This window comes from Lactuca sativa, chromosome 8 (assembly GCF_002870075.4).
Source record: "Lactuca sativa cultivar Salinas chromosome 8, Lsat_Salinas_v11, whole genome shotgun sequence".
In the NCBI taxonomy this organism is placed as follows: domain Eukaryota; kingdom Viridiplantae; phylum Streptophyta; class Magnoliopsida; order Asterales; family Asteraceae; genus Lactuca; species Lactuca sativa.
Genome location: NC_056630.2, coordinates 29064713 through 29090652, shown reverse-complemented (window position 1 = coordinate 29090652; position 25940 = coordinate 29064713). Strand labels below are relative to the sequence as shown.

The 25940-nt window shown below is 35.3% G+C and overlaps 1 protein-coding gene across 1 annotated transcript; it reads right to left on the bottom strand.

The window, feature by feature from the left end:
• Positions 1 to 6994: 6994 nt before the first annotated feature.
• LOC111911136 (histone H2B.3) lies at positions 6995 to 7610 on the bottom strand. The gene has a single exon (XM_023906925.3). The coding sequence runs from the start codon at positions 7545 to 7547 to the stop codon at positions 7116 to 7118; it is 432 nt and encodes a 143-aa protein (XP_023762693.1). The 5' UTR covers positions 7548 to 7610; the 3' UTR covers positions 6995 to 7115.
• Positions 7611 to 25940: the final 18330 nt, after the last annotated feature.

The window sequence follows — 25940 nt, the reverse complement described above, 5'->3', positions numbered from 1 at the left end:
CTCGGCGAGTAGGCACTGAATGGAGAAAACCCTAAATCCGGAAGTTGAGCCATATATAAGGAACATTATGTTTCCTCCCCAGCCTCCTTATCACCCCCTTGAGTCCCAAAAACCCTAAATTCGTGGAGAAACCCCATTGTTGGGTGATTTGGAGCTTAGAGAGGTGGTTGTTGAAGAGATCTTGAAGAAGAAGAGGTTTGGAGCAAGGGTTTTTGCTTGGATTCGAGTTCCATTGCAGTTTGGGTGTTCTTTTGAGGTAATATCTCGTCCTTGGGCTGTTATTCTTGGATTCTTCATTATGGGGTTTGTGGGAGCCTATCTTTTGGGGTTTTGGAGTTTAGAGGTTAGATCTGAGGTTGCTACCTCAGATCTGAATTGGAGAAGGGTTGGAATGCCTGAAAGTCCTTGTGTTCAAGTGTGTAATGAAGCTATCATGTCCCAACCCTAGCTATATAGTGTTAAAGGCCTAGATCTCTTTGGATTCACGTAAAGTTTGCCACTTTACGTGATGGATGGGTTGTAGGAGGCTAGATCTATGTTGTGGATGAATTGCATGGCCTGGAGTGCTTCTGAATGGATTCAAACCGTTGGTACTCGGCGAGTCACATGGGTGGACTCGACGAGTTGCTTGAAGATGAGCTGGAACTCGGCGACTTGGATGAAGATGGCCTGGAACTCGGCGACTAGGTTGAAGATAGCCTTAGACTCGGCGAGTCTGTTCCTGGACTCGGCGAGTCTGTTCCTGGACTCGGCGAGTCTTGTCGAAGAGTCCCAATATTTTCTGGTTGAGTCGAGAATCGGTGAGTCAAGGGATGACTCGGTGAGTTGTGGGCGAGTGGACTCAGAGTTGTTGGACTCGACGAGTCTCGGGGTGACTCGGCGAGTTAGGTCGCGGATTGAGGGAAGTTCTGAGTATGGAGACTCGGCGAGTCATCGGGTTGACTCGGCGAGTAGAGTCAGTCAGGGGTTGACTTTGACCTTGTCCAAAGGTTGACTAGTTGCCTTTCAGGGGTATTTTGGTAATAAAGGGTATTTATTGAGTTGAGTGTGTTGGTGTTCAGTGGAGGAGTTCGTGTCGGAGCTTGGAGCAGCGGGATCTTATCCTTTCAACCGACAGTTTCGAGGTGAGTTATCCTCACTATATCAACAGGGTCTAAGGCACCAAGGACGACCCTTATCGGATTGAGATCCGGGTAGTTGTTGTTATGTTGCTGCTTTGATATGTTTGCATCCTGTGAGTTAGGATGATATATGTTAGAGACCTGATTGAGTTTGGTATCCTGAGAGATAGGGAGATGCTATGCTAGTGACCTGTTAGGTCGGTATCCTGGTTAGGATGATGATATGTTATGTGATCTGTTTGATTTGCTTGTTGACTGTGAATTGCTATATGATTGTATGTATATGTGCACATGGTTGTTTGGACTGGAGTTGGGTTGAGGCGGGTCCTGCTTTGTGTTGTAGGCCAAGATACCCAGGGCGGACCGGTTGTTCCGAAGGCCCATCGAGCGGTCCGGATAGGCTGTAGGCCCCAAGAGGGCGGACCAGACGTGCCGAGGCTCGGAGAGTGGACCAGACAGACTGAAGGCCCGGTATGGGCGAACCAGTCATACTGTAGACTTAGAGAGTGGACCAGGTGGATTGAAGGCCCGGTGCGGGCGGACCAATCACACTGCAGACTCGATATATGTGACTAGACTCGGAGGGTGGACCAGGTGGACTGTAGGCCGGTGCGGCGGACCAGTCACACAGTAGACCCGAAGTGCATGGCTGTTCTGTGATCAGATATGTTGTGGCATGTTATGCGTGTATGGTATATGTGGTTGGTATTTGGGGGATATCTCACTAAGCTTTCAGGCTTACAGTTGTGGTTTTATGTTTTTCAGGTTCTTCAGGAGACTGTGGCAAGGCGAAGGCATGATCGTACCGTTCCTCGTGATTTTGTAGTAATGTGATTCTGGGAATACGTTAAATGTTTATATTGAAAACCTTTTTGTAAAGATTTAATGGAATCAAGCTGTTTTTGAAAAAGTTAAAATTGGTTGTATTTTTCGGTCGTTACACACAGCCTTATCCATAACCGAGAAAACCATACACAACTCCTATAAATTTTCGTTTACTTTATCTCCTACCAATTATGGTTTTTAGAAGACAATGATCCAACCGTTTCTCGCCAAACTTTATCCTTTGAATCCCGAGATCTACCCTTGACTAAATTAAAGTTTGTCATTCATAAATAAGAAATTTCCCGAAACCGGATGTTACATCCAGGGTCATGCATGAAGAGGTATATTTATTGTGTAGTATAGGAGATATCGGGGCAAGTAAAACTCAAATACTAGAGGTCGCCTGAAAACTACGATATAAATGGGATCCACAATGTGGGACCCATGAGATCGAGCTTCGACTGAGAATTTTGTGAGAGTGCTACAGGGGTTGTAGGCTTACATGTGTGCCCACACTAGAAGTTTGAACGCATATATGTGTTGAGAAAGAAAAACATCAGTCTTATCACAGACCACTGAAACACCCAAAAACTATGAGAGGACGTCAAAATCGGTCCTAGCAAACTTGGTCAGGAACTGAGAAATGGTATTTCGAATAATTAAGTCAGAGGAAGAAGCATTCAAGATAATATCATCCACGTAGAAAATAATATAGGTGTTACCATCCCCCATTAGAACATGAAAAGTGAGGAGTTAGTTTTGTTGTTGGAAACTGACCCAAGTAATAAACTCATCATATCGATTACACCACACATGTGGTGCCTCTTTCATGTTGTATAGGAATTTCTAGGGATAACATACATAATTTTGATGATTGAGGTCACGAAATTCAGAGGTCGATGCATGTAAAGAGTCTTGTTTAAGTGACTATGCAAGAAAGTCTTATTGATGCACAACTGATGAATCGATCAGTAACAAGAGACAATTATGTTGAGAAGATATCAAATCGCCAATGGTTTGACAATCAAGCACAATCGATGTTTGGTCGTTGACTTTTCTCTTTAACGACCAAATGTTTTTTATACCGGTCAATACTCAATAGTATCAATGAAGTTGTATATCTTTTTAAATGACCACATAGAATGAACAATATTTCCCCTTAGAGGCCTCAGAACAACTACCTAACGCCTTGTTCCCGAGTTCTACTTAACGAGGCAAATGGGAGGAAAGTGAAGGGAAGGGAAGAATTTTGGAGTCATATTTTCCTTCCAAATTGGGCGGATTTGGGAAGAAAGTGAGGGGAAAGAAAATTTCAAGTTTTATTTTCTTTTTCCTCCTAACTTGGGAACACAAAAACTTAAAATTTTCCTCTCATTTCTTTTCAGTTCCTTCGAACCTGGGAACACGGTATAATTAATATTTTTCCTTCCCCTCCCTTTCTTTCGGTCAAAATTTTTCTTCCCTTTCCTTTAATGAATATACAAAAAAATAACGGGGAACAAGGCGTAAGTTATGTTAGACATAAGAGCAGCAAATCATACATTTATAGCAATGTTCTAGTTAACGTAACAAAGGGCAAGCAAGTGGGATTTGAGGGTGTGTGACTCGGTTGTGCTATAACGGATAAGGCAAGCAGTTAAGGTAACAAAGGGCATGCAAGTGGGATTTGAGGGTGTGTGACTCATTTGTGCTATAAAGGATTAGGCAAGCGGTGGATTTAATGATACTATGTTCTAGCTTGTGACCATAGGATGAGTAGAAGGAGGATGGGGTGGTAGGGTTATAGCCGAGGTGGTAGGGAGGAGAGGTGGATGTTCGGTAGTGGGGTGGGTTGGGTTGGATTCTCTTAGGTGGAGCGGTTGTTTCGGTGTCTCAAAAAATTGACGACGCACTGGGGATGTGAGTCCTTCAAATCAAGGAAGGTGTATGGTGGGGATTGGTTAGGAGTCAAGGATCGAAAATGAATGGGGATTCGTCAAAACGACATGACCAGATATGATAATTTTACCAGATGAGAGGTCAAGACATCGGTATCCATGATGGTTAGATGGGTACCCGATGAAGATACTATTGGATTAGTGTCTAAGTCCATAACTATTTTGGTATGTACTTGACCCGATTATGAGCATGGTCTTTTTGGGTTGCCTTCACCATAGCAACATGTATGATGAATTAAGGAGAGAAAGGTTTAATTATGATTTATTAATATATATTATGAGAATAATATATTAAAAGAGAAATCATATTGTTTAATTAATATTAGTCAAGAATTAATTAAGAATTAATTTTGTGGCTAAAAGAGATTAATTAAACTTAGGGGACTGGATTTGTAATTATAATACAATTGCAATTGGGCTATGGATTACCTAAATAATATAGGTTGGACGAATTCTATGGGAAGCCCATAAGGAATTCGTCCAAGAGATATGTTAAAGGAGTTCATGGGCTGCTTAGGGCTTAAGCAGCCAGATTAGGTTTCCTAGTTGTAAACCCTAATAGCCTACATGTATATAAAAGTCTTCTATGCACCAAAAACATGGACAACACTAAGATTAGGGTTTCCAGCCGTTTTTGGTGCCTCCTCTCTCCTCTCTCTTCATCCAAGTTGCTTAGTGGTGTTTGTAACTCCATTAGAGGTGCAGCACTTGAGGCACTAAGCTTTCTGAAGCCAATGATTAGATTGTTATTGCTATATAACAATCAAAGGTCAGATCTAAACCCTATTTTATGTTTATATGATTAATTGTATGCTGGATCTAGGGTTTATAGCTTTGGATATTCAATTGCATGTTTATTAGACAAACTAGATCCAAAAGCTATTAGGGTTTGCATGTACACCATAGGATTGATGTTTTGCTTGAAACCCATCAGATACAAGGAGTGGATTGTGTAGTAAGTTTATGTTGGGGATTGATAAGTGTGTAACATAAGCACTCGAAGACTCCCATGTGAGAATGAGGGAGTTTTCTTGAATAGTTTGGCGAATGGTATCTCGTTCCCAATAGATGTGGATTGGGTAATGTTGAGGAGGTGATTGGTCATATATAAAGCTTCGACCCAATAGGTTGGTATGATGTATGCCATAAAGGTTCATATAACATTACTAATTATGAAAAGGGAGTTGCTAAATTGACACATCTTAGACACCTATAAACACTTTTATTAAAAGTAAACCTATAATAAACTATTAAAATTTACTTTTTCAAAAAACAATGCAAATTAAAGGGTAAATGGTACAAAAAACACTCTTTTTACACAGAAATTCGATTTTGACACCGTGTTTTTTTTTTTGTGTCAATTTTGACATTGTGTTGTCCAATTTGTTACAATTATAACCACTTGACCGGTTAACCAAGTTACATGCTGACGTGGCACGATGACGTGTCGGTTTTGATGACGTGGCATGCTGACATGATATGTTGACGTGTCAAAATTGATTTTTTTTCCACAAAAAACACTAAGTTTTCACTTTTTTTCAATTTTGACACTAAGTTTAATTTTCTATTTCAATTTCGACACTATGTTTTTTTTTTGTTCCAATCGAACATCATTTATCAAATTTTGTTCAATTTTGTCTATTTTACATTTGAAACCGTATTAATATATTTTTTTTTATTACATTTTAAACCGTATAAACATATTTTTTTCGTTTTAAAACCACATTTTTATTTAAATACAAGGTGTTTTTTTTTCTTACATTCAAAGCATTAGTTATTTAATGAGAATTAAACTAATCATCAGCTTCTAATAAGATGTAAAAATTTGATGGGTTGCAAACTTGATATCCGAGTTTTGATCGACTACACGCCTCCAAACCTCCAAACCTCCAAACACATTTTAGAGTTGCATATTTAATATAAAATACAATTTTTATATAACTAATACATATTTATACATAAAAATATGGTTTGAGTGTTAAAAAAATGTATTTATACAAAACTATGGTTTTTAAATGAAAAAAAAAACATATTTATACGGTTTAAATATATTAAAAAAATATTTATACGGTTTCAAATAGAAAAATTGTCAACGTTGAACAAAATTAGAAAAAATAATGTTCGATTTAGAACAAAAAACATAGTGTCAAAGTTGAAAGAAAAAATTAAACTTAGTGTCAAAATCGAAAAAAATGGAAACTTAGTGTTTTTTGTGAGAAAAAAAAATTCAATTTTGACACGTCAGCATATCACGTCATCAAAAACTGACACGTCATCATGCAACCTGGTTAACCGGTCAAGTGGTCAGAATTGTAACAAATTGGAAATACAATGTCAAAATTGACAAAAAAAAAAAACGGTGTTAAAATCGAATTTCTTTTATAAAAAGAGTGTTTGTTGTGTCATTTACCCCAAATTAAACCAATAAAAAAAAACTTAAAAATCAAATAGATGTCTATATGGAAAATTGGGATGTAACCACCCTTTATAAAAATCATGTGTTCAAACATTCCGATTTGTTGGGAATTGTAGGGCTTTTATGTCCGCTATCACGTACTGTTTCATATTAATAGTAATATTTCCAGCCATGGCAAGAGAACGAAGAAAAGATCAAGGTGATGAAAGAAATAGGAGGGAGATTGATAATGGCGCAGGGGACACCGGTGAAGAGCATGAATTCAGATCTATGTTTAGAGGGCATCAAAGGCATTCCATATCAGAGTTAGGTTTTCACTTTTCACATGAACCATTGCTCATCATTAAACGTACTGGGCTAACTATATAGTATAATAACTGAGAGAGAGCAATACTAACACGGATATAATGCAATGTACAACACCAACAAAAAACTCTGAAGCAATGATCTCTTTTATATGCAAGAAAAACATTGCTCGGCTGTTTTGGGAGTTGGGACCTCGGACCTCAGTTGCGCAAACAAGCCATAGACACAGCAACTAAAATCAATCCAACAAATGTGTCCTCACAACACCTGGTGTGAGTCGAATGCAATCGATACAAAACAATACAAATAGATAAAAACGAAGACCATCAAGCACAATTTCATTTGATGCAATCAAAAAGAAACATAAGATGGTTAATAAGAACGTTCAATTACCAAAACAAGATAGTTTCATTTCAATTTCAGAACTTTTCAGCTAGAAGGTAATTACATCAGGGATCCCAAAAACCAACGAAAACCAGATTACTAAATATACTAACAAATCAAGACAATCTAACCGCTAGTGAACTTTGTCACAGCCTTGGTACCTTCAGACACAGCATGCTTAGCCAACTCCCCGGGAAGTACAAGTCTGACTGCAGTTTGAATCTCCCTCGAAGACAGAGTGTTCTTCTTGTTGTACCTTGCAAGCTTAGATGCCTCCTGAGCGAGCTTCTCGAAAATGTCGTTGATGAATGAGTTCATGATGCCCATTGCCTTACTAGAGATACCAATGTCAGGGTGAACCTGCTTCAAAACCTTAAAGATGTAGATCTTGTAGGTCTCGACTGATTTCTTGTGTCTCTTCTTCTTCTTATCTGCTCCGGCAGCCGATGCGTCTTTTGGGAGTTTCTTCTCCGCCTTGGGCTTCTTCTCCGCCGGTGCCTTCTCAGCCGGGGCCTTTTCCGCTACTGGTTTCTTTCCGGCAGCTGCCTTGGGTGCCATTGATACGGTTGGAGGGAAGATGGAAATAGAGAAAATGTGTTTGTAGTTGATGAATTCGAAAGGTAGGATGCGTTTGTTGGTGTATTGGGATGTGTTTATATAGGCTGTGTAAAGCTGATCTGATTGGTTAGATCAGACTAACGCGGATCGTGATTACTGGCCCTTAGTTTTAGAGAATAAATGAAACAATGATACTATAATCCTATTCTAACAAAATAATACCTATTCTAACAAAATAATAATTTTATTCTCCTTTTAACATGTGTCATCTTATTAGGTCTCTTAATTAATGCATATTTTATTCTTGTTTTGCCATGTATCATCCTATTAAGTTTCCTAATTAATGCATGTCACTTGTCAATCTATTAATTTTTCATTTCAAATTTCAAATTTTAAATTTTCCACTCTAATTACTTTAAATTAATAATATTAAAATAAAAACTACAATAAAATTAATACAAATTATAAAGTGATGTAATTTCATATATTTATTTAATTCAATGATTATAATTTTATATAATAAAAAACTCTTAATTAATAATTTATTTAAAATAATTGATTAATAATTTTGAATTTTTATACTATGAAAGTTTAATTAATTTTGTAACCGTGGTTCCCACGAGTTATAAACTAATTAACAAATATATTGCTATCAAAAATTACATAAAAGGCCGTAATTAACGACCATACATAAATGGGCACACTACATTAACATTTTTTCAAAAAATAAACCTAAGATATAACTTACAAATATACACACATAAAAATAGGGAAAAATAAAACAACCATAGCATATGACCAAAAATTAAAATCTATAACTATTTTTTTCTTATCCTCCATGATGGGGTAAATTAAAAAAAAAAAAATAAAGACTTCTTGTTGAATGTTTAAATCATTGTGGGGCAGTTCCTCAACAAGCCTTTATATATTTCTCACGCCTCATAGAGTGATTCGTTGTTCTAAATTTGCAATGACTTTCTTCAACTTTGCTATTTTTGAGAAAGGACAAAATTGATCAATAAATTATTTACACATTTTAACCCATGTGGTGATGGATCCTAGAAAGAGTGATTTAAGCTAATCTTTCGCGACGCCATTAAATGTGATCGGTAGCATACGAAGCAAAACAATCTTGTAAGGCACATTAGGGATATTGAAGTGGTCGGTTATGTCGTTGACCTTGTCGATATGTTTGTATGCGTCTTCGTGATCTTTCCCATAGAATGGGATGTCCTTGAGTTAGGCAAGTATGTGACCTTTCAATTCAAAGTTAGCAGTTGTTGGAATCACGGGTTGCATTTCTTGCTCGCTTTCTTCTTCAAATTCCGTTTCGTACTTGGTATCCTCCTTCTTAGGGTCTTCGTCCTTCAATGTTGTGTTGGATTCTCCCACTTGCTTCCCCTTTTTCTTGCCAAAAACCGATTTGAGATTCTTAAAATGTGACTTCTTTGGGGTTGCAGATTCTCCTACGGTTTTATCCTTGTTCTTCTTAAAATCTTATTTTGGGTCTTCAAGTGGTGGGATCAAAGGTGTATTTGATCCACGGGTCATAAAATACCTGAAAGAAAAACATAAAACACGCGTAAAACGAACAAAATGAAACTGAAAAATTTGTCAACTCGTCGAGTAGCTTCGTCTGGACTCGACAAGTTCAACGCCAACGCAGAAAAATAAAAACGAAAATTTTAAAACAAAAAAACTAGTAACTTAAACTAAGTAACTTGATGACGAAATTAGTAACTTTATGCAAGTTAAATCTTACACAAATGATCGATAACACTAGCAATTAAAATAACTATTAAAATCGTTCCCCGACAACGGCGCCAAAAACTTAATGTGTGTAAAATGCACCAGTGTTAATCCTACTACTTCAAACACAAAAAAAAAACATATGAAAAGCAGTGTACCTATCGATTAACAATATAGTTCAAGCAAGTAGGGTATCGAACACAGGGAACAGTTACAATTAAGATTAACTACTAGAATTACCTAATTAAAAACAAGTAATAAAAGATGGTTTTCTCTAGCTTGGCAAGAGTAAAGACTTAAATAAGCAAATAACACTTTAACAAAACAATTAACGACTAAAGCAACTAGAAGGTAACTTGATTCGATGATAAAAGAGACTTTTGTTCAGATTCGACTCATTTATTCCTATGGTTGATTTCATGGAAAGTGCAATGGACTAACATATCATTGGCTACCGATTCATAATGTGACTAGATTCATGTTCACTATTACTAATCCTTAGCAAACAAGTTAATTCAAATGGTGGTCAATTGGTTAAACTAACATGATTCCTACTATTTTATTCGGATCAAGTAAGACTTGTAATATTAACTAACTAAAATTTTCAATTCAATTAACTCATGTATGGTTGTTCATCATACATGCTTACACATTAATATACTTATTTTCTAGTTAATCCTAGGTTCATATTCACTAATACTAGGCATACAATATTGTGTTCACAAAATTATATGATTCAAGCAATTAAGAAGATGCTCATGCAACTCAACAACTTGATTGTTAACATAAAAACAATTGTTATCAACACATAAGGGTCTTTAACAAGCTTAACAAGACCAAATCAAATTAATTCAAGCCATAAAATCACACCATATTCATAAATTCATCTACTCTAAACATAAGTTATAAGCTTTAAGCTCATATATACAACAATTAACAACCTAAAAACGAAATATAATGATGTAAACATAGTTTATGTAAAATATTAGGAAAAAGAATAGTGTTTATTACCTTTGATCTCTCTTAACTTGAATGTGACATCCCCAATTTCACGGCCAGAAAAGACCGATTGTTTATGCTTGTTTTTAAAATCAGAGTAATCCTTTTAAAGAAAACGGTTGCGGAATTCGTTCCCAAAACAAAATATGATAAGAATTTATCAAAACATTTATTTAAAGAAATGTATTTTTCATTTTATAACAAAATCTCGGGATGTCATGTTCAATACAGATCAAAAGCATAAACAGAACAAAAATAGACCTTACAACAGTTTTTCATAACTACTGGCATATAATCCATAATATCTCGCTATGTCAGCCAACTTATGCTCTTGTACCATAACTTGTAATACAAAGAACACCGAGAGGGTCAGCCTTGGGGGCCTTGTGAGCATATAGGGTTTTCAACCCACAATAATGTAATTATTATATTCAGTTATCAAACAATCAATCCAATTACCCACCCTCATTATCTCCATTTATTTCTTAAAGATTTATCCTAAGAACCGATTACGCTTCTCCTATTCATTCCTAAGGATTCCCTAACGAACTGGCACAAAGTCTAGTGCTACCAAGGTTCTTAGATTACCTCTGGTGAACACGCAGTTCACAATAATTAATGAACACCTAGTTCAAGAACACCCAATGAACACTTAGTTCCAATATTACCCAATGAACACCTAGTTCAAAAACACTTAATGAACACTTAGTTCAAATATCCTTGATGAACACTAAGTTTAAATATCTAATGAACACTTAGTTCGAATATCCCTGGTGAACCCAATCACCTAAGGAACACAGAGTACGAAAGCTCTTAGTTCAAACAATGTGATAATAAAGTATATCTCGATCCTGCAAAACCACTAATATTATAAACAAATATACATCATATTTCTGAAACAATATATCGCATCCCGTTGATCCCCACATACTGACCCTATACAATGATCTTATGAGATATAGCCTAAGGAATCGATATGAACCACAAACTGACGAAGCTGCTTCGGAAATTCCCTAACAGCAAACGAGGATCAATAAAGACATCAAATGAGGGGAATGGAATAAGTTTCGCCACGGACCTTCGTTCGTAAAAGAAAGAACCACAAGACAATTAAGTCATGGGTAGTTATCTAGATAACAATGCCTAGGCGTGGTCCGACTATCATGAGGTATTATACTCCAATACTCTACCTATACAACATCGAACTTTGCCTAGCAGTGGCCTAAATACATGAGGTATTTCATCCCCATACGCACCCTATCCATCAATATAACACCAAACATACCTAGCAGTGTTCTATTACCGACACACTTTATTAGGCAGTCTACGAAGTTCCCTTAATTACTTCGTGAAAGAAAACACTGACATATGAAGCTCGGTCGATCACTTCATAAAAGAAACGATGACTCCAAAGCTCTCTCAAAATAAAAGTATGGGGAAACACTACTAGAGTACTCCTGTACGCTCCCGTAACCGACACACAAAATTGTCATAAAGACTTTGTACATGATAGTACTTCTGGCATATTATAGTACTCTGGTATGCGAAACACTCGTGCCCAAGAACATAATAGTACCTTGGCACAAGCAGCGCCCAAGACACAGAGCTTTGAAAAGGACTTCGTACATAATATGTACTTCTGTACGTAGGACGTACTCCACCGATCATCAATCTCGCAACGCACGTACTCTTAATAAGAGACTACCCAATGTCCAAACTTAATTGAACTAAACATCCCATTTAAGTCTTAACCCATCACTAGGCAAACCTACAATGTTTATAATCTATTTTTTTGATACTATCTCCGTTTAGGCAATGCCAACTAGTTATACTTAACACAAGGTTTTAAGTAATAATATCATATATACACATCTTAACACATATTGAACCATATCTGATTCGCACGTTGTATATCATCAAATATATCTAACCCGTATTTCGGACAATAACATATACTTCACATACATATGTATATTTCATACTTTAATCAATACTCGTATTAAAATCATGTTCCTAAAAAGGGAATATACACATGATACCTTATCGAATGAACACGTAGTTCAAAAATACATAATCCGTACTCCCGGATCTTAAATTTGCCTCATTACCTAATCCATATTCCCGGATCTAAAACTAACCTCTTGACCCAATCCATACTCTCGGATCTAAAACTAACCTCTTGATTTGATCCATACTTTCGGATCTAAAACTAACCTCTCGATCTGATCCATACTCTCGGATCTAAAACTAACCACTTTATCCATTTATCCCATACCAACAATCTCATTTACCCTTGTTCTCTCCAACATATTTGTAGATACAAAATACATATACAGTTTAACTCATTAAAACCTATATAATTCGTCCATTCCACAATCATCTTAAATAAACAACAATATATACACATATAACACGTATTTTATAGCAAATACTTAATATTTATGTGTAAGAAGAAAGTGATCACACACTCACTTGATCAGAAGATGATCGTACAACACTACGACTTGTAGAAGTAGTATTCTTCGGTAGATCTGGAAGATCTTCACAAAAAACCGGCTTCTCGTGGGCAGAGCTTCGGCTCGGGAATTTCACTTCTCGGGATCTTCGTGGCTTCGGGACTTGCTTCGAGGCTCGGTATTAATTTCGGGGCTTTGGGATATTTCTTGCACAAAAAACGAGGTAAAACGGGAGAGAGAAGAGAAAATGAGCAAGAATGTCGGCTGCCCTTGCAAGGTATTTATAGGGCTAAACCCTCGCATTACGTTGGGCGTAATGCTTAGCTACGCGGGGCGTAGTGCCAAATAACGTCATCACTTACGTATGCGAGGCACTCAAGTCCGAGGGGTTCATGCACCGGGGTATGCTAGACGTACTTCGGATAAGAGCAATGAATCCTTCGGATATACATCCGAATTAAAGATTAAATATATATTTTAATTATTTAATAAACTTCAAAAATCCATATCTTCCTCATATGAACTCCGTTTTCGACGTTTATTTACATCCACGCGTAGGTGAGACTACACTCTACATCTTTCGTTTAGACTCCGTCGGCTAATTTTGACATTTATTTTTAGTAGGCCGGGATAGGAAAACTCCGTTACAAATTCATAACTTCTTCATCCGACGTCCGTTTTCGTCTGATTTTTATCGTTGCACTACTAATGATGAGATCTTCGATTCTCATTTAGATTACTTCGGCTAGAAATCACTCGATCTCGAATTCGAGTTTCGGGCTGCATACTACTAAGCTGAAACTTAGAAAAATCATAACTTCCTCATACGAAGTCAATTTTGGGCGTTCTTTTTATGCATGATCACGGTTTAACGAGCTCTACGACTTTCTTTTAGATCACTAAGGCTAAATATTGCTCTAACGTAAATTCACGATTTACGTCACGTTGTGTCGTACCGGTTCTGTCGCGAAACTTCGACAGGTCATAACTTCTTCGTTATAACTCGGATTTCGGCATTCTTTATATGTACGAAATCCTTGTAACATATACTAAAACTTAGTTAAGATTACTCCTTTTAAATAATCTTCCTTCAAAAATTCAGTTTTGACGTTTATCGTCTCTAAATTGACTAGTCCTGATCTACGGACGTTACATTGATGTCTAAGCCGAATTCTCGAAAATCAGAGCATCAAGAACCCTTCTGATCGCCAATAAAGGAGTGTTGGTTCGTGAATATTCTGACCTTCTTGTCGAGTTGATGGACAACTCGTCAAGTTCTTCCTCTTTTAAGCTTTATTTCATTAAACATTAATCCCCAAGCTTCCAATTGCTAGTTCTTCTTCCTTTTTCACTTGAGCATGTCTTTAAGGCTGTAAATATAATTTAACATAATTAAGTACCTTTTGTTCATGAATCGAGATAAAATATCCAAAAAATATTAAGACATTATACAAAATAAATGATTAAATATGCACATATCAACGACCAACTCGTCGAGTTGATCTTCGAAAATGTGTGTGACTCATAATTCCTACTCGTCGAGTGTGTATACCTTAAAATCGACAAGTAGACCTTTCAAAATGATGTTTTATTTTTCATAATTAGCCTTCTAGATTTCGTGTGTTACATACTTCACTCACCGTGGAATTCTTCCAGTTCATTCCACCACCACCCCTTCACTGCTCCATCTTCGATCGTTATTCTCTATTATCAAGAAACCACCGCACATGAGCTACGACGTCCGTCTGGTTCTCCACCGCTTTCTTATCACTTCATCTTCTCTATCTTCCACTCCATTTTCCTCCATAATGTTCTCCTTTATCTAAGAATCATCGCCTTTTTTAGGGTTAGCAAAAGTGAGCGTCGCACCAACATCGCTCCTTCAGTCCCTCCACCGCCAACATCTACCGATTTTGGCTTCTGTGATGTACGAATTTAGGATTTTTCCCGGTTTCCTAATGTTGAAAATGTTAGCGTCGATTACGATGCTTGGTTTCAAATTCCACCAAACAAGAAATCAAGGGTTGAATCTTGAAAGACGATGAAGGGTTTTTCGGTGGAAGCAAAATCTTGATGTAGAAGTGAATGAAATAGATGCAAAAGATGCATCTTTTGAGTGAAATAACATTTTTTGCATTAATCATCTACGCATGTCAAGTTTTGCTTTTTATTTACATTTAATTATGTTAAATTTGTTTTTTTTTTTTTTAACTGAGTAAAGCATTTGAACAAGACCAAAGTACCCTCCTTCCTTAAAATTTTTAATGTTATTTTTAGACCAAAACATACTAATCTTTCATGATTAATTCCTTTTGGAAACCTCAATGGACACGATTTATATTACAAAGTACTCATTAATTGGAGAAGGCAGAAGGATTTTGGCGAAAAATACATTTGTTATTAGAAACACAAAAATCATTTTCTAAAAACCCTTTCTCTATAATTCAACCTCTTCTTTTCTTTTCCTTAATTTATTTTTATGTGGACTTGCTGTAGCTCACAAGTTTAACCGGTCTTTGCTTGCTGCTCCTGACCCTGTTCTCTTTTTGCTACGCCATGAATAATTAGTGGTGGTATTGCACTTGTAGTTTTTAAACATTGGGCTCCATGTGAATCAAATCTCATTACTTTCAGGGTATTATTACCACTTAATGTATTAATTATATATTTCCTTTGTTTTCATTAATTATATTTTTCTATTTTCTTTATAGGTATTGTGCTACTGAAACTTTAGGACACAAATTGATGTTTGGTAAGTCTTTAAATGTTTATTTCGGTAAATATAAACAGAGTGATGTTTGTTTACAGGTTTCTTTCTATTCATTTTATTAAATAATTCATATGTTTTTTATTATTTTAATAATCTCTATCAATATATTCAGTAGAATACCTGCATGGGAATTAGGTTTTGAATGATTATGATTATTAGATTATAAACACTTATTATTAAAGAACGGATTTGGTACCCATATACACAATTAAGGTACATTGAAAAAAAATGGGCTTCATGTTAAAAGGTATTATTGATAGCAAACTTATCATTTGAAGATGTTTAGTTATTTGGGCGTCTTGTGACATTTGTTATTTGTAAAAAGGGTGTTTTCTGTTATGTTCTAAAATATAGGTAAATGAGTGCGGGTTGTTTAACCCGTATCCGTCGGGTTCGGTTGATACCAGTTGCCCCGAAGTATTTAATATTGGAGTTCAGTTCATTTGTGTCATATAGATATTTTGTTGTTCTTTCCACTCGCAGTGCTTTTCTCTACGTTTAGGGTTTTCTATTAGGGTTTCTATATTTTTCACTTGTTCTTGAGTCGATCTGTTCATAAATGGTTATTAGAGTGTTGAGTGTGAATGTAGTGAGGTTTTTGTCCTGTAATTGTTGATGTAAACCAACTATTTCATGTTTAAATGAAATGTTGATGTTGGGAAGTTGTTGAGTTTATACTTTCCTACATGGTATCAGAGCTTGAGACTTCGTCGTTTTCTTCGTCGGTGTACATCGGAGGTCCTCTTCTTCATTGGTAGTCATCGGAGGTTTTTTCATCTTCAGAAGACATCAGAAAAGGTTGTTTCTAACCTTGTTTATTTCCGTTATCTACTTATCTGTCGACGGAGATCTATAAGGTTTTATAACCTTTAGATTTCTCACCAAGATCGATTTGTTTTAGTGTTCTTCGACTTAGGTTTTTATCGGATCTTATTTTTTGTTTTTTTATGATTGGTACTGTGAGTGTTCTTTGTGATTTCTTGCAGGGTCACGACATCTGATCGGTGTATTGATACCTTGTTTCTTGAACAACTGTTGAACTGAAATCATCCAAACTTTTATCGATTAATATGTCTGTCTGAAATAACACTCAAGGGATCGGAGTTCATCACCGATAAACCCTTAGTAGAGAACGGACAGATAGAGTCGATCCTTCGACTGCTTCATCCTAATAGCACTGTGAGGGGTTTCTTGTTCCCTTTTATCTCTTTTTCATATCTTGTGATTGGGTGGTCCTGGTTGTCTTGAGTACACCAATTATTCTTGTTTGTTTCTTGTCTGTTTTTTGGCTCTGTATTGATTGTCTTGGGCCCCAACAAACGTGGTGACCATCTGGACTTTAAGTCAATACATGAGTCTGTTTTTTTGTTTTCTTGTTTGATTAGCTGTTATTTTGTGGTTTTCTTGATCTTATTTTATTAGTTGTTATCTTTTTAGCTTTATTTGTGAATTGTTGTTCTTTCCTGTTATATGGCTAGTTCAAATGATCCTCCAGGAGGAAGTGGAAAGGATGATTCAATCAATCTTGATGGTCCTCTCTATGTCCATCCTTCTGATAATGCTACTACAACTATTGTTACTGTGAAATTATCTGGAAATGAAAATTTTCGTATTTGGAGAAGTTCTATGTGTAGAGCCCTTAAGGCTAGAAACAAACTAGGTTTTGTTGATGGTACTTTTCAAAAAGATAAAGTTGAAACAAATAAAGAGTCAAAATGGGAAAGGGCAAATGTTGTTGTGTGTTCTTGGCTGTTATCATCTATTAGTGATTCAATATATGCAAGTCATGCTTATTCAGATAATGCTTAAGAAATTTGGGAAAATTTATTTGAAACCAATAATAAAGCTGATGGTTTGTCTAGTTCTTATTACTTCAATAAACTAGATGCTTTGTGGAAGGAGTTTGATGGTCTAACCAGTCTTATTGAATGTACATGTGAGGCTGCTGTTAAACTAAATGATCACTTTAAACTAATGAAACTCATGCAATTTCTCAGTGGTTTGGATGAATCTTATAACCAAGTTAAGAGTCACATATTGCTTATGGATCCACTTCCTAATGTTAAAATTGCTTTTTCAATTATATCTCGTGAAGAGTCTCTTCAAAGGAATGGGTCCCTTTCTAATGACTCTCAATCTAGTCTTAAAAATCAACCTAGTGCTTTTAATAGTAAGTTGAATAATAAATTTTCTGGTAATTCTAATAATAGAAACAAAGGTTCAGCTGTTCAGTGTAAGAATTGTGGATTAAAAGGACATACAATTGAAAAATGTTATAAACTAATTGGGTACCCAAAGGACTATAAACCTAGGAGTGATGTTAGTTGAAATAGTAGTCAAATTAAAAAATTTAATACAAATTCATCTGTTGTTACTTCTGGATCATCTGATCCTGGAGAGCCTGAATTTCATCAACTTACTAAGGATCAATATGCCAAGTTTCTTAGCCTAATAGGTGAAAGAAAGTCTAATGAGGAAGCATCTATCAGTTCAAATATGGAAGGTACTTGTTTGTTTAATGTTTGTAATTCTTCTTATAATGGATTGTTGATTCTGGTGCTAGTTAACATATGATAGCATCAGAATATCTTTTGCATGATACAATGGATGTATCTAACCTTAATCTTATAGTCAGTCATCCTAATGGAACTTGTGCTAAAATAGAAAAAATAGGAAACTTAAATATTTCAAATACCTTAACACTTTTTGATGTATTTGTTGTTCCTGAGTTTAATGTAAATTTAATGTCAGTACACAAGGTGTGTAAAGATAATAAGTGTGAGGTTGTTTTTAATGAACATAGTTGTAAAATTCAGGATTTACACTCAAAAGAGATGGTGGGGAATGGTAGTGAATCTGGAGGTCTCTATTATGTTGATAGTGTACCTTCTGGTAATTCCTTTAGCTCTAATTTTGTTGTGTGTTATGTTTCAAAATTAACATGGCATAATAGACTTGGTCATCCTTCTAATCAAGCTCTGAACTCTTTAAAAACTCATCTTAAATTTGGGAATGATTCCTTACCTCCATGTGATGTTTTCCATAAAGCTAAACAAACTAGGAGTTCTTTTCCAACTAATCAGCATGTAACTTCTTGTTTAGGTGAACTTATTCATCTAGATTTATGGGGTCCCTATAGAGTGGTCACTTCAGAAGGTTTTAAGTTCTTTCTTACTATAGTGGATGATTTCACTAGGGCAACTTACATTAATCTGCTTAAGTCTAAAAGTGAAGTGTTTTCTTGTGTTGTAGCATTTTTTAATATTTTACTAAATCAGTTTGAAGTTAAAATTAAAAGGGTTAGGTCAGATAATGGAACAAAGTTTTTAAATCATAACATGAAAAGTTTTTTTGAAAGTAGAGGTGTAATTCATCAAACTTCTTGTGTCCATACACCTCAACAAAATGGGGCGGTTGAACGAAAACATATGCATATTTTAAATGTAGCTAGGTCTTTAATGTTTCAATTAGGGTTGCCTTTGACTTTTTGGGGTGATTCTATTTTAACAGCAGTTTTTTTGATAAATAGAACTCCCACTTAGGTATTAAATGGAGTCTCTCCTTATGAAATTGTTTATAAATCTATTCCTAGATTTGATAGACTTGTGTCTTTGGATGTCTTTGTTTTGCAACAAAATTGAATAATCTTGATACATTTTATGAACGTGCTGAAAAATGTGTTTTACTTGGTTATTCTTTGGAACAAAAAGGTTATAAAGTATTGAGGTTTGATTCAAATTTTGTTTTTGTTTCCAGGGATGTCAAATTTTATGAATTTATATTTCCGTAGAAGCTTAAACCTTTAATTAGTGATAAAACTAATGTTTTTGATAATCCAAGTGACCCATTTTCCAATGATGAGCCTCAATTATCTAGTTCTCTTCAAGAAAATAGTAGTTTAGATAACTTAGGAACAACCCTTTAGTCTGAAGGTACTAGAGGAGTTCAACACCTAGTTGAGACCCCTAATAATGAGGTCATCAACCAGAGTGACAGGGCACATGTGCAACAAAATGTTGTGGATGTTCCTAGTTCATCTACTTTGGCTGAGGATAATATCTTAGAACAAAATAATCCTTCTGATGATCACTTGTTAGGTGTTACTCGATCTGGTAGAAATGTTCGTTTACCAACAAGATTTAATGACTTTGTTGTGGAAAGTTCTCACAAGTATGGTTTAGAAAAATCTGTGAATTATTCTTTGTTAACTAGTGATAGTAAATGCTTTGTGTCTAATCTTAATAAGACATTCGAACCTAGTACTTATTCAGAAGCTTCTACTGATCCAAACTGGATTAAATCTATGAATGAGGAAATGGAAGCTTTATATACAAATCATACTTGGGATATTGTTGAGTTGCCTAGAGATAGAAAAGTTATAGGCTGTCGTTGGGTTTATAAAATTAAGTATAAATCAAATTGTGAGATTGAAAGATATAAAGCTAGACTAGTTGCTAAAGGATATAATCAAAGAGAAGGAATAGATTACGAAGAAACTTTTTCTCCTGTTGCTAAGATTGTTACTGTTAGAATTATTATATGTGTTACTGTTAATAACTCTTGGCCTCTCTATCAATTAGATGTTAATAATGCTTTTTATATGGTGATTTAGTTGAAGATGTTTATATGAATTTGCCTAAAGGTTATCATTCTAAAAATGATAGTAGAGTGTGTAAACTTGTTAAGTCTTTGTATGGGTTAAAACAAGCTCCACGAAAGTGGAATGAAAAAATTTGTTCATCACTTTCAGTTTTTGGATTTGTACAAAGTCTAAATGATTATTCCTTGTTTTTTTGGTCAAAAAATAATACTATTGTCATTTTACTAGTTTATGTTGATGACATAATTCTAATTGGTAATAGTAGTATAGAAATTGAGAATGTTAAAGTGTTTCTTAAGTCACAGTTTAGGATAAAAGATTTAGGTTTACTGAAATATTTGTTGGGAATTGTGGTATTATCTACATATAGTGGTGTTTGTCTAAATCAAAGGAAATATTGTTTGGAATTATTAAGTGAGTTTGGTATGCTTGGTTGTAAACCTGTTAAAACTCCTTTGGAAGTTAATTTTGTGTTTAATAGAGATTGTGACGATAATTCAGATCTTATAAGTAATATAACTGAGTTTCAAAAACACATAGGGAAACTAATTTATCTCACTGTTACTAGACCTGATATTAGTTATGCAGTTCAAGTGTTGAGTCAGTTTATGCATAAGCCCAGGAAATAACATCTAAATGTTGCTTTCAGATTGTTAAGTTATTTGAAAGAGTGTCCTGGAAAAGGTGTTGTGTTTTCTAAATCTAACAATTTTGATATTATTGGTTATGTGGATGCTGATTGGGCGAAATGCTTATCAACTAGAAGGTTTGTTTCTGGATATTTGGTATATTTAGGTAGTTCTCTTATTTCTTGGAAGAGTAAGAAACAAAGCATAGTATCCAGATCCTCAACAGAATCCGAATATCGTGCTTTGGGTTCTGTAACATGTGAAGTGTTGTGGATTTTAAAAGTTTTAAGTGATATTGGTTTTAAAAATTTAACTCCAGTTAAGTTGTTTTGTGATAATGAGTCTGCTATTAAATTAGCTTTAAATCGAGTATTTCATGAAAAAACCAAACATTTTGAAATAGATGTTCATTTTGTGAGAGAAAAAATTGAAAATGGTGTTTTAAAGTTAGTTAAAATTGATTCCTCTAATCAAAATGCAGACATTTTAACTAAGTCATTAACTTCGTTTCAACATGAGTATTTGTCAAAGATACTTGGACTGTTAAACTTGTTTTCTGGAAAATAAGTTTTTTAAATGATAAGTTTGAGAGGGGGTGTTAAAAGGTATTATTGATAGCAAACTTATCATTTGAAGATGTTTAGTTATTTGGGCGTCTTGTGACATTTGTTATTTGTAGAAGGGTGTTTTCTGTTATGTTCTAAAATGCAGGTAAATGAGCGCGGGTTGTTTAACCCGTATACGTCGGGTTCAGTTGATACCGGTTGCCCTGAAGTATTTAATGTTGGAGTTCAGTTCATTTGTGTCATATAGATATTTTGTTGTTCTTTCCACCCGCAATGCTTTTCTCTCCGTTTAGGGTATTCTACTAGGGTTTCTATATTTTTCACTTGTTCTTGAGTCGATCTGTTCATAAATGGTTATTAGAGTGTTGAGTGTGATTGTAGTGAGGTTTTTCTCCTGTAATTGTTGATGTAAACCAACTGTTTCATGTTTAAATGAAATGTTGATGTTGGGAAGTTGTTGAGTTTATACTTTCGTACACTTCAATATATATATATATATATATATATATATATATATATATATATATATATATATATATATATATATATATATATATATATATATATTGGACAAATAAGAGTTTCTTTTAATTACAATCATCATTCATGTATGTATTTATATTGAAAGGTATAAGTAAAAAGATATATATTCGACCCTTTTTAATTTGATTCACCCATGTAAAACAAAATCTCTCAAAGTTGAAGATACAAATTACAGGCCCATATTTCAATAACATAATACTGACGTTTTTGGATTTTTTTTTTTGTTAATTTCCCCATTATATTGACAAAACTGCAAATTTGGTCCTTGTGGTTTGTAAAAAACTTTGGATGTAGTCCAAAAAGTTTTCGACTTGCATGGAATGTCCAAAATCAAAACTTTTTCGTGAATTTGGTCCCAAAATTAGAAGATTCCCGTGGTTTTGGTCCTTGGAAGACTTGAAATGACGGTTTTACCCTTCTAATTTCCTTTTTACATTATTTTTACCATTTATAATGTTTTTATAACTACAAAATAAAAAGAAATTAAAAAAAAATATACACCCAACCATATCGTCTCTCTCTCTCTCTCTCCTCCTTTTCTTTTTCTTCTTCTTCTTCTTCTTCTTCTTCTTTAAAATCTGCAACAAAACACAAATCCACTTGAATATTGAGTGTAAGCTTCGTTGCAGCCCCCTATTCCTCCCTCCCCTTTTCTTCGTCGAAAACCCAAACAAAAAAGACCTAAAGGAGACTGGCACCTCTAACCTACAACTGGATCAAAAACACCCACCACTACATATTCAAAATCAATCTCCAAATATTCTGGGGACATCGGTTTTACTTTTCCTTCAAATGAATCGAGCTGTCAAAAAACCAACAAAAACTTACCTTAAAAGCTTCAATCCATCGGTTTTGCATTCATCAATTTAATCCCGCAGAAACCCAACTCAATTTAACTGTCACACCCCCAAACCAAGGATGGCGGAAACGTCCAGGGGTGGAGGACTTCATGTACAGTATCACAACAACGTGTATAATAGTGCTCAAAGTAAATACAACCATCATAAATATAATTGAAAAAGTTACACCAAGGTATATGTAATTAAAACGTCGAATGTAATGGGTCTGCCCTAGGTCCACAACCCAACGAGGAACAGGAGATGAGGCGGAACCACCAATTCTAAGCCAATCACGACTAGGTTCTATATAACTCTAGCATATACACTTAGAAATTATAGTTGAAAACTAACAATGCGATATTGAATGTGGACGTAAATCCAAAAAACCGGAACCAATCCTAGTGTAGTGTACGAAATAGTAATAGTGACCGTGAACATAAACTATACATATCATAGTTCATCGGATAGTGATAGTGACTAGTGAACATGTACTATGCATATTATAGTTTACCAAAAGTGGTTGTGATGGTGAATATAACCTATACATATCATAGTTCATCAAATAGTGATAGTGGTAGTGAACATGAACTATGCATATTATAGCTTATCAAAAGTGGTGGTGATGGTGAATATAACCTATACATATCATAGTTCATCAAATAGTGATAGTGGTAGTGAACATGAACTATGCATATTATTGCTTATCAAAGGTGGTGGTGATGGTGAAATCCTTTCTTGTAATTAAGTTCGTAGTGTAGATGAAACATAAACTATACCTATTATAGTTTATCACTTTGTTTGTAATATATATATGCCATAACTATACTGATTATAACTAGCATGTTCGTTTGTGGGGGTATAATGGCTTAACTATACTTATTATAGTTTATCATAATTATTTGTGTGGGTAGTGAGCATAAGCCTTACTTGTCATAGTTTACCAATGTTTGTATTTTAATGGATATAGCCTTATATTATCATATATATATTTACCATACTTATGGTGGTAAGAATCCATTTGTTTTCTGATGTATGTCTATATAATAAGACAAGATGACATATATGGTAATAACACATCAACACATGAAGGTACACACCTTGCTCAACAAGTTACAAGGTGTATATGAAATTGAAAACATTTTTCTAGTATTGCCATTTCTATTCTGTTTTAGAAAATTCATAAAAAAATCATACGGAGTCAAAAACTAGATCCGTAAATTCTGAGAGTTCCTAAATTGTGTCTAGTTTACTCATAATTTTTATCATGATTTTTGGAAGCCTTTAACTTGTATTAAAATGCTCATATTCACAGACTGGTCCGAATTTGTGTTTGAAAAGACAGGCTGTTTTGTAAAAATCACCATAAATTGTAGACAAATCGTGTGGAGATGTGCAAGTAGTCATTTTAAAGCTAAGAAGTGGAACTACTTGCACCTAAAATAGTTTTGAAAACTAAAATTATTAAGTTGTCCAAAACAGTCCGTGAATGGAGTTAAACTTTTCTGATGAGGGCTGTTAGAAAAGTTTAGTTATGTTCTTGGTGTTTTAACTTGTATTCCCCCCTGAAAACTTGAGAAAACATGAAAATGTAGGGGTATGAACTTACCTTGAGTGATTTTAGAAGATAAGTGTTGAAGAAGAGAAGTGTTCAACCCAAGAACACTTGAAGAATCACTTGAAGATTCGAAGATCTAACACAATTATGATGGAGTTTGTGTAAGATATCCATGATTTGAGTAGAAAGAAGTGAAATAATCATAAGGAGAGTGGATTTTGCTTACCAAATGTGGAGGAAAAACCCAAGATCAACCCTTAAATCTTGAATTCTAGAGAGAGGAAGTGAGAGAGAAAAGAGTTTGATCTTTTTGGTGAAAAGAGAGAAAATGAGAGAAGTGAAGAGAGCGGAGACTTTTCTAGCCTTTGACCAATTGTGTGGTTGGAAAAAGGTGGGAAAAGTACAATGAAGTGACTATGTAAGGGCTGATGGGGAATAGTGACATGGAGTGGGTATGGGAGGTTGCTTGTGTCATAAAATAAAGGAAAGTCAACACTCCACCTTTGTACTTCACCCACTCTTTTGGATAAGGTTTTATCCTTAGAAACGTGATAAATCATTAATTAAAGGGGTCTTATATGTTAAAATAAAGTTTGAGCGAAAATCCCGTGTTAAAACAATTAAAAACGAAGCTAAAACGCAAAATTAGTCGAAAACCGGGAGAAAAATGACTTCCAGCTAGACCTCTCGGTCCTAGGCCGAGGTTCGGTCCCTAATGATGCCGAGCCGGAGGCGAGATGGGGCGAACCAGAAGCGAGAAGCGAAGGCGAGGGCTCGGTCCGAAGCATCAGGATCCGAAATGGACCGAAGGTTCGGGTTCGGGTGATATGCGAGGTTCGGTTCCAGGAGGACCTTCGGCCCCTAAGAGAGGTTTCGGGTCCTAAGAGGACTTTCAGGTCCTAAGAGGGGTTTCGGCTCCTTAAGTCCGTTTTTCGCGTAGACTTCCGTTTTTGGGCTGTTTTCGCCAAATTCGATGGTCGGGATGCCCCGAGTGACTATAGAAAGTTGAGAGAGATTTTGAGAGAGATTTGGGAGAGATTTGTCATACTTTGAGAGATTTCTCCTACAAGGAGATATTTGGGAGAGATTTCTCATACTTAGAGAGATTTGGGAGAGATTTGACATTCTTGGAGAGATTTCTCCTACAAGGAGATATTTGAGAGAGATTTCTCATACTTAGAGAGATTTGGGAGAGATTTGACATTCTTGGAGAGATTTTACATACAATGAGGTATTTGGGAGAGATTTCTCATACTTAGAGAGATTTGGGAGAGATTTGACATTCTTGGAGAGATTTCTCCTACAAGGAGATATTTGGGAGAGATTTCTCATACTTAGATAGATTTGACATTCTTGGAGAGATTTCTCCTACAAGGAGATATTCGGGAGAGATTTCTCATACTTAGAGAGATATGGGAGAGATTTGACATTCTTGGAGAGATTTTACATACCAAGAGAGATTCGGGAGAGATTCTCAACAAGAAGAGATAGAGTGAAAATGATTGAGAGGGGTTTCATTGGTGACCTTTTTTTGAGTGTTTGGCTTCGCAATGCAAGGTCCGTAAACCCTGTTAAGCCTTGTTTAAAGATCCTACACACTCCCGATGAGTATGTATCATTGTTTTATCGGTTTGGCTCGTCACTTACCACTGTTTTAGGTTAAGGAGATCTAGACGTACATACTTTT

Bases quoted from the DNA above. Each gene is read 5' to 3' on its own strand.
- LOC111911136 (XM_023906925.3), bottom strand. From the start codon at position 7,547: ATGGCACCCAAGGCAGCTGCCGGAAAGAAACCAGTAGCGGAAAAGGCC.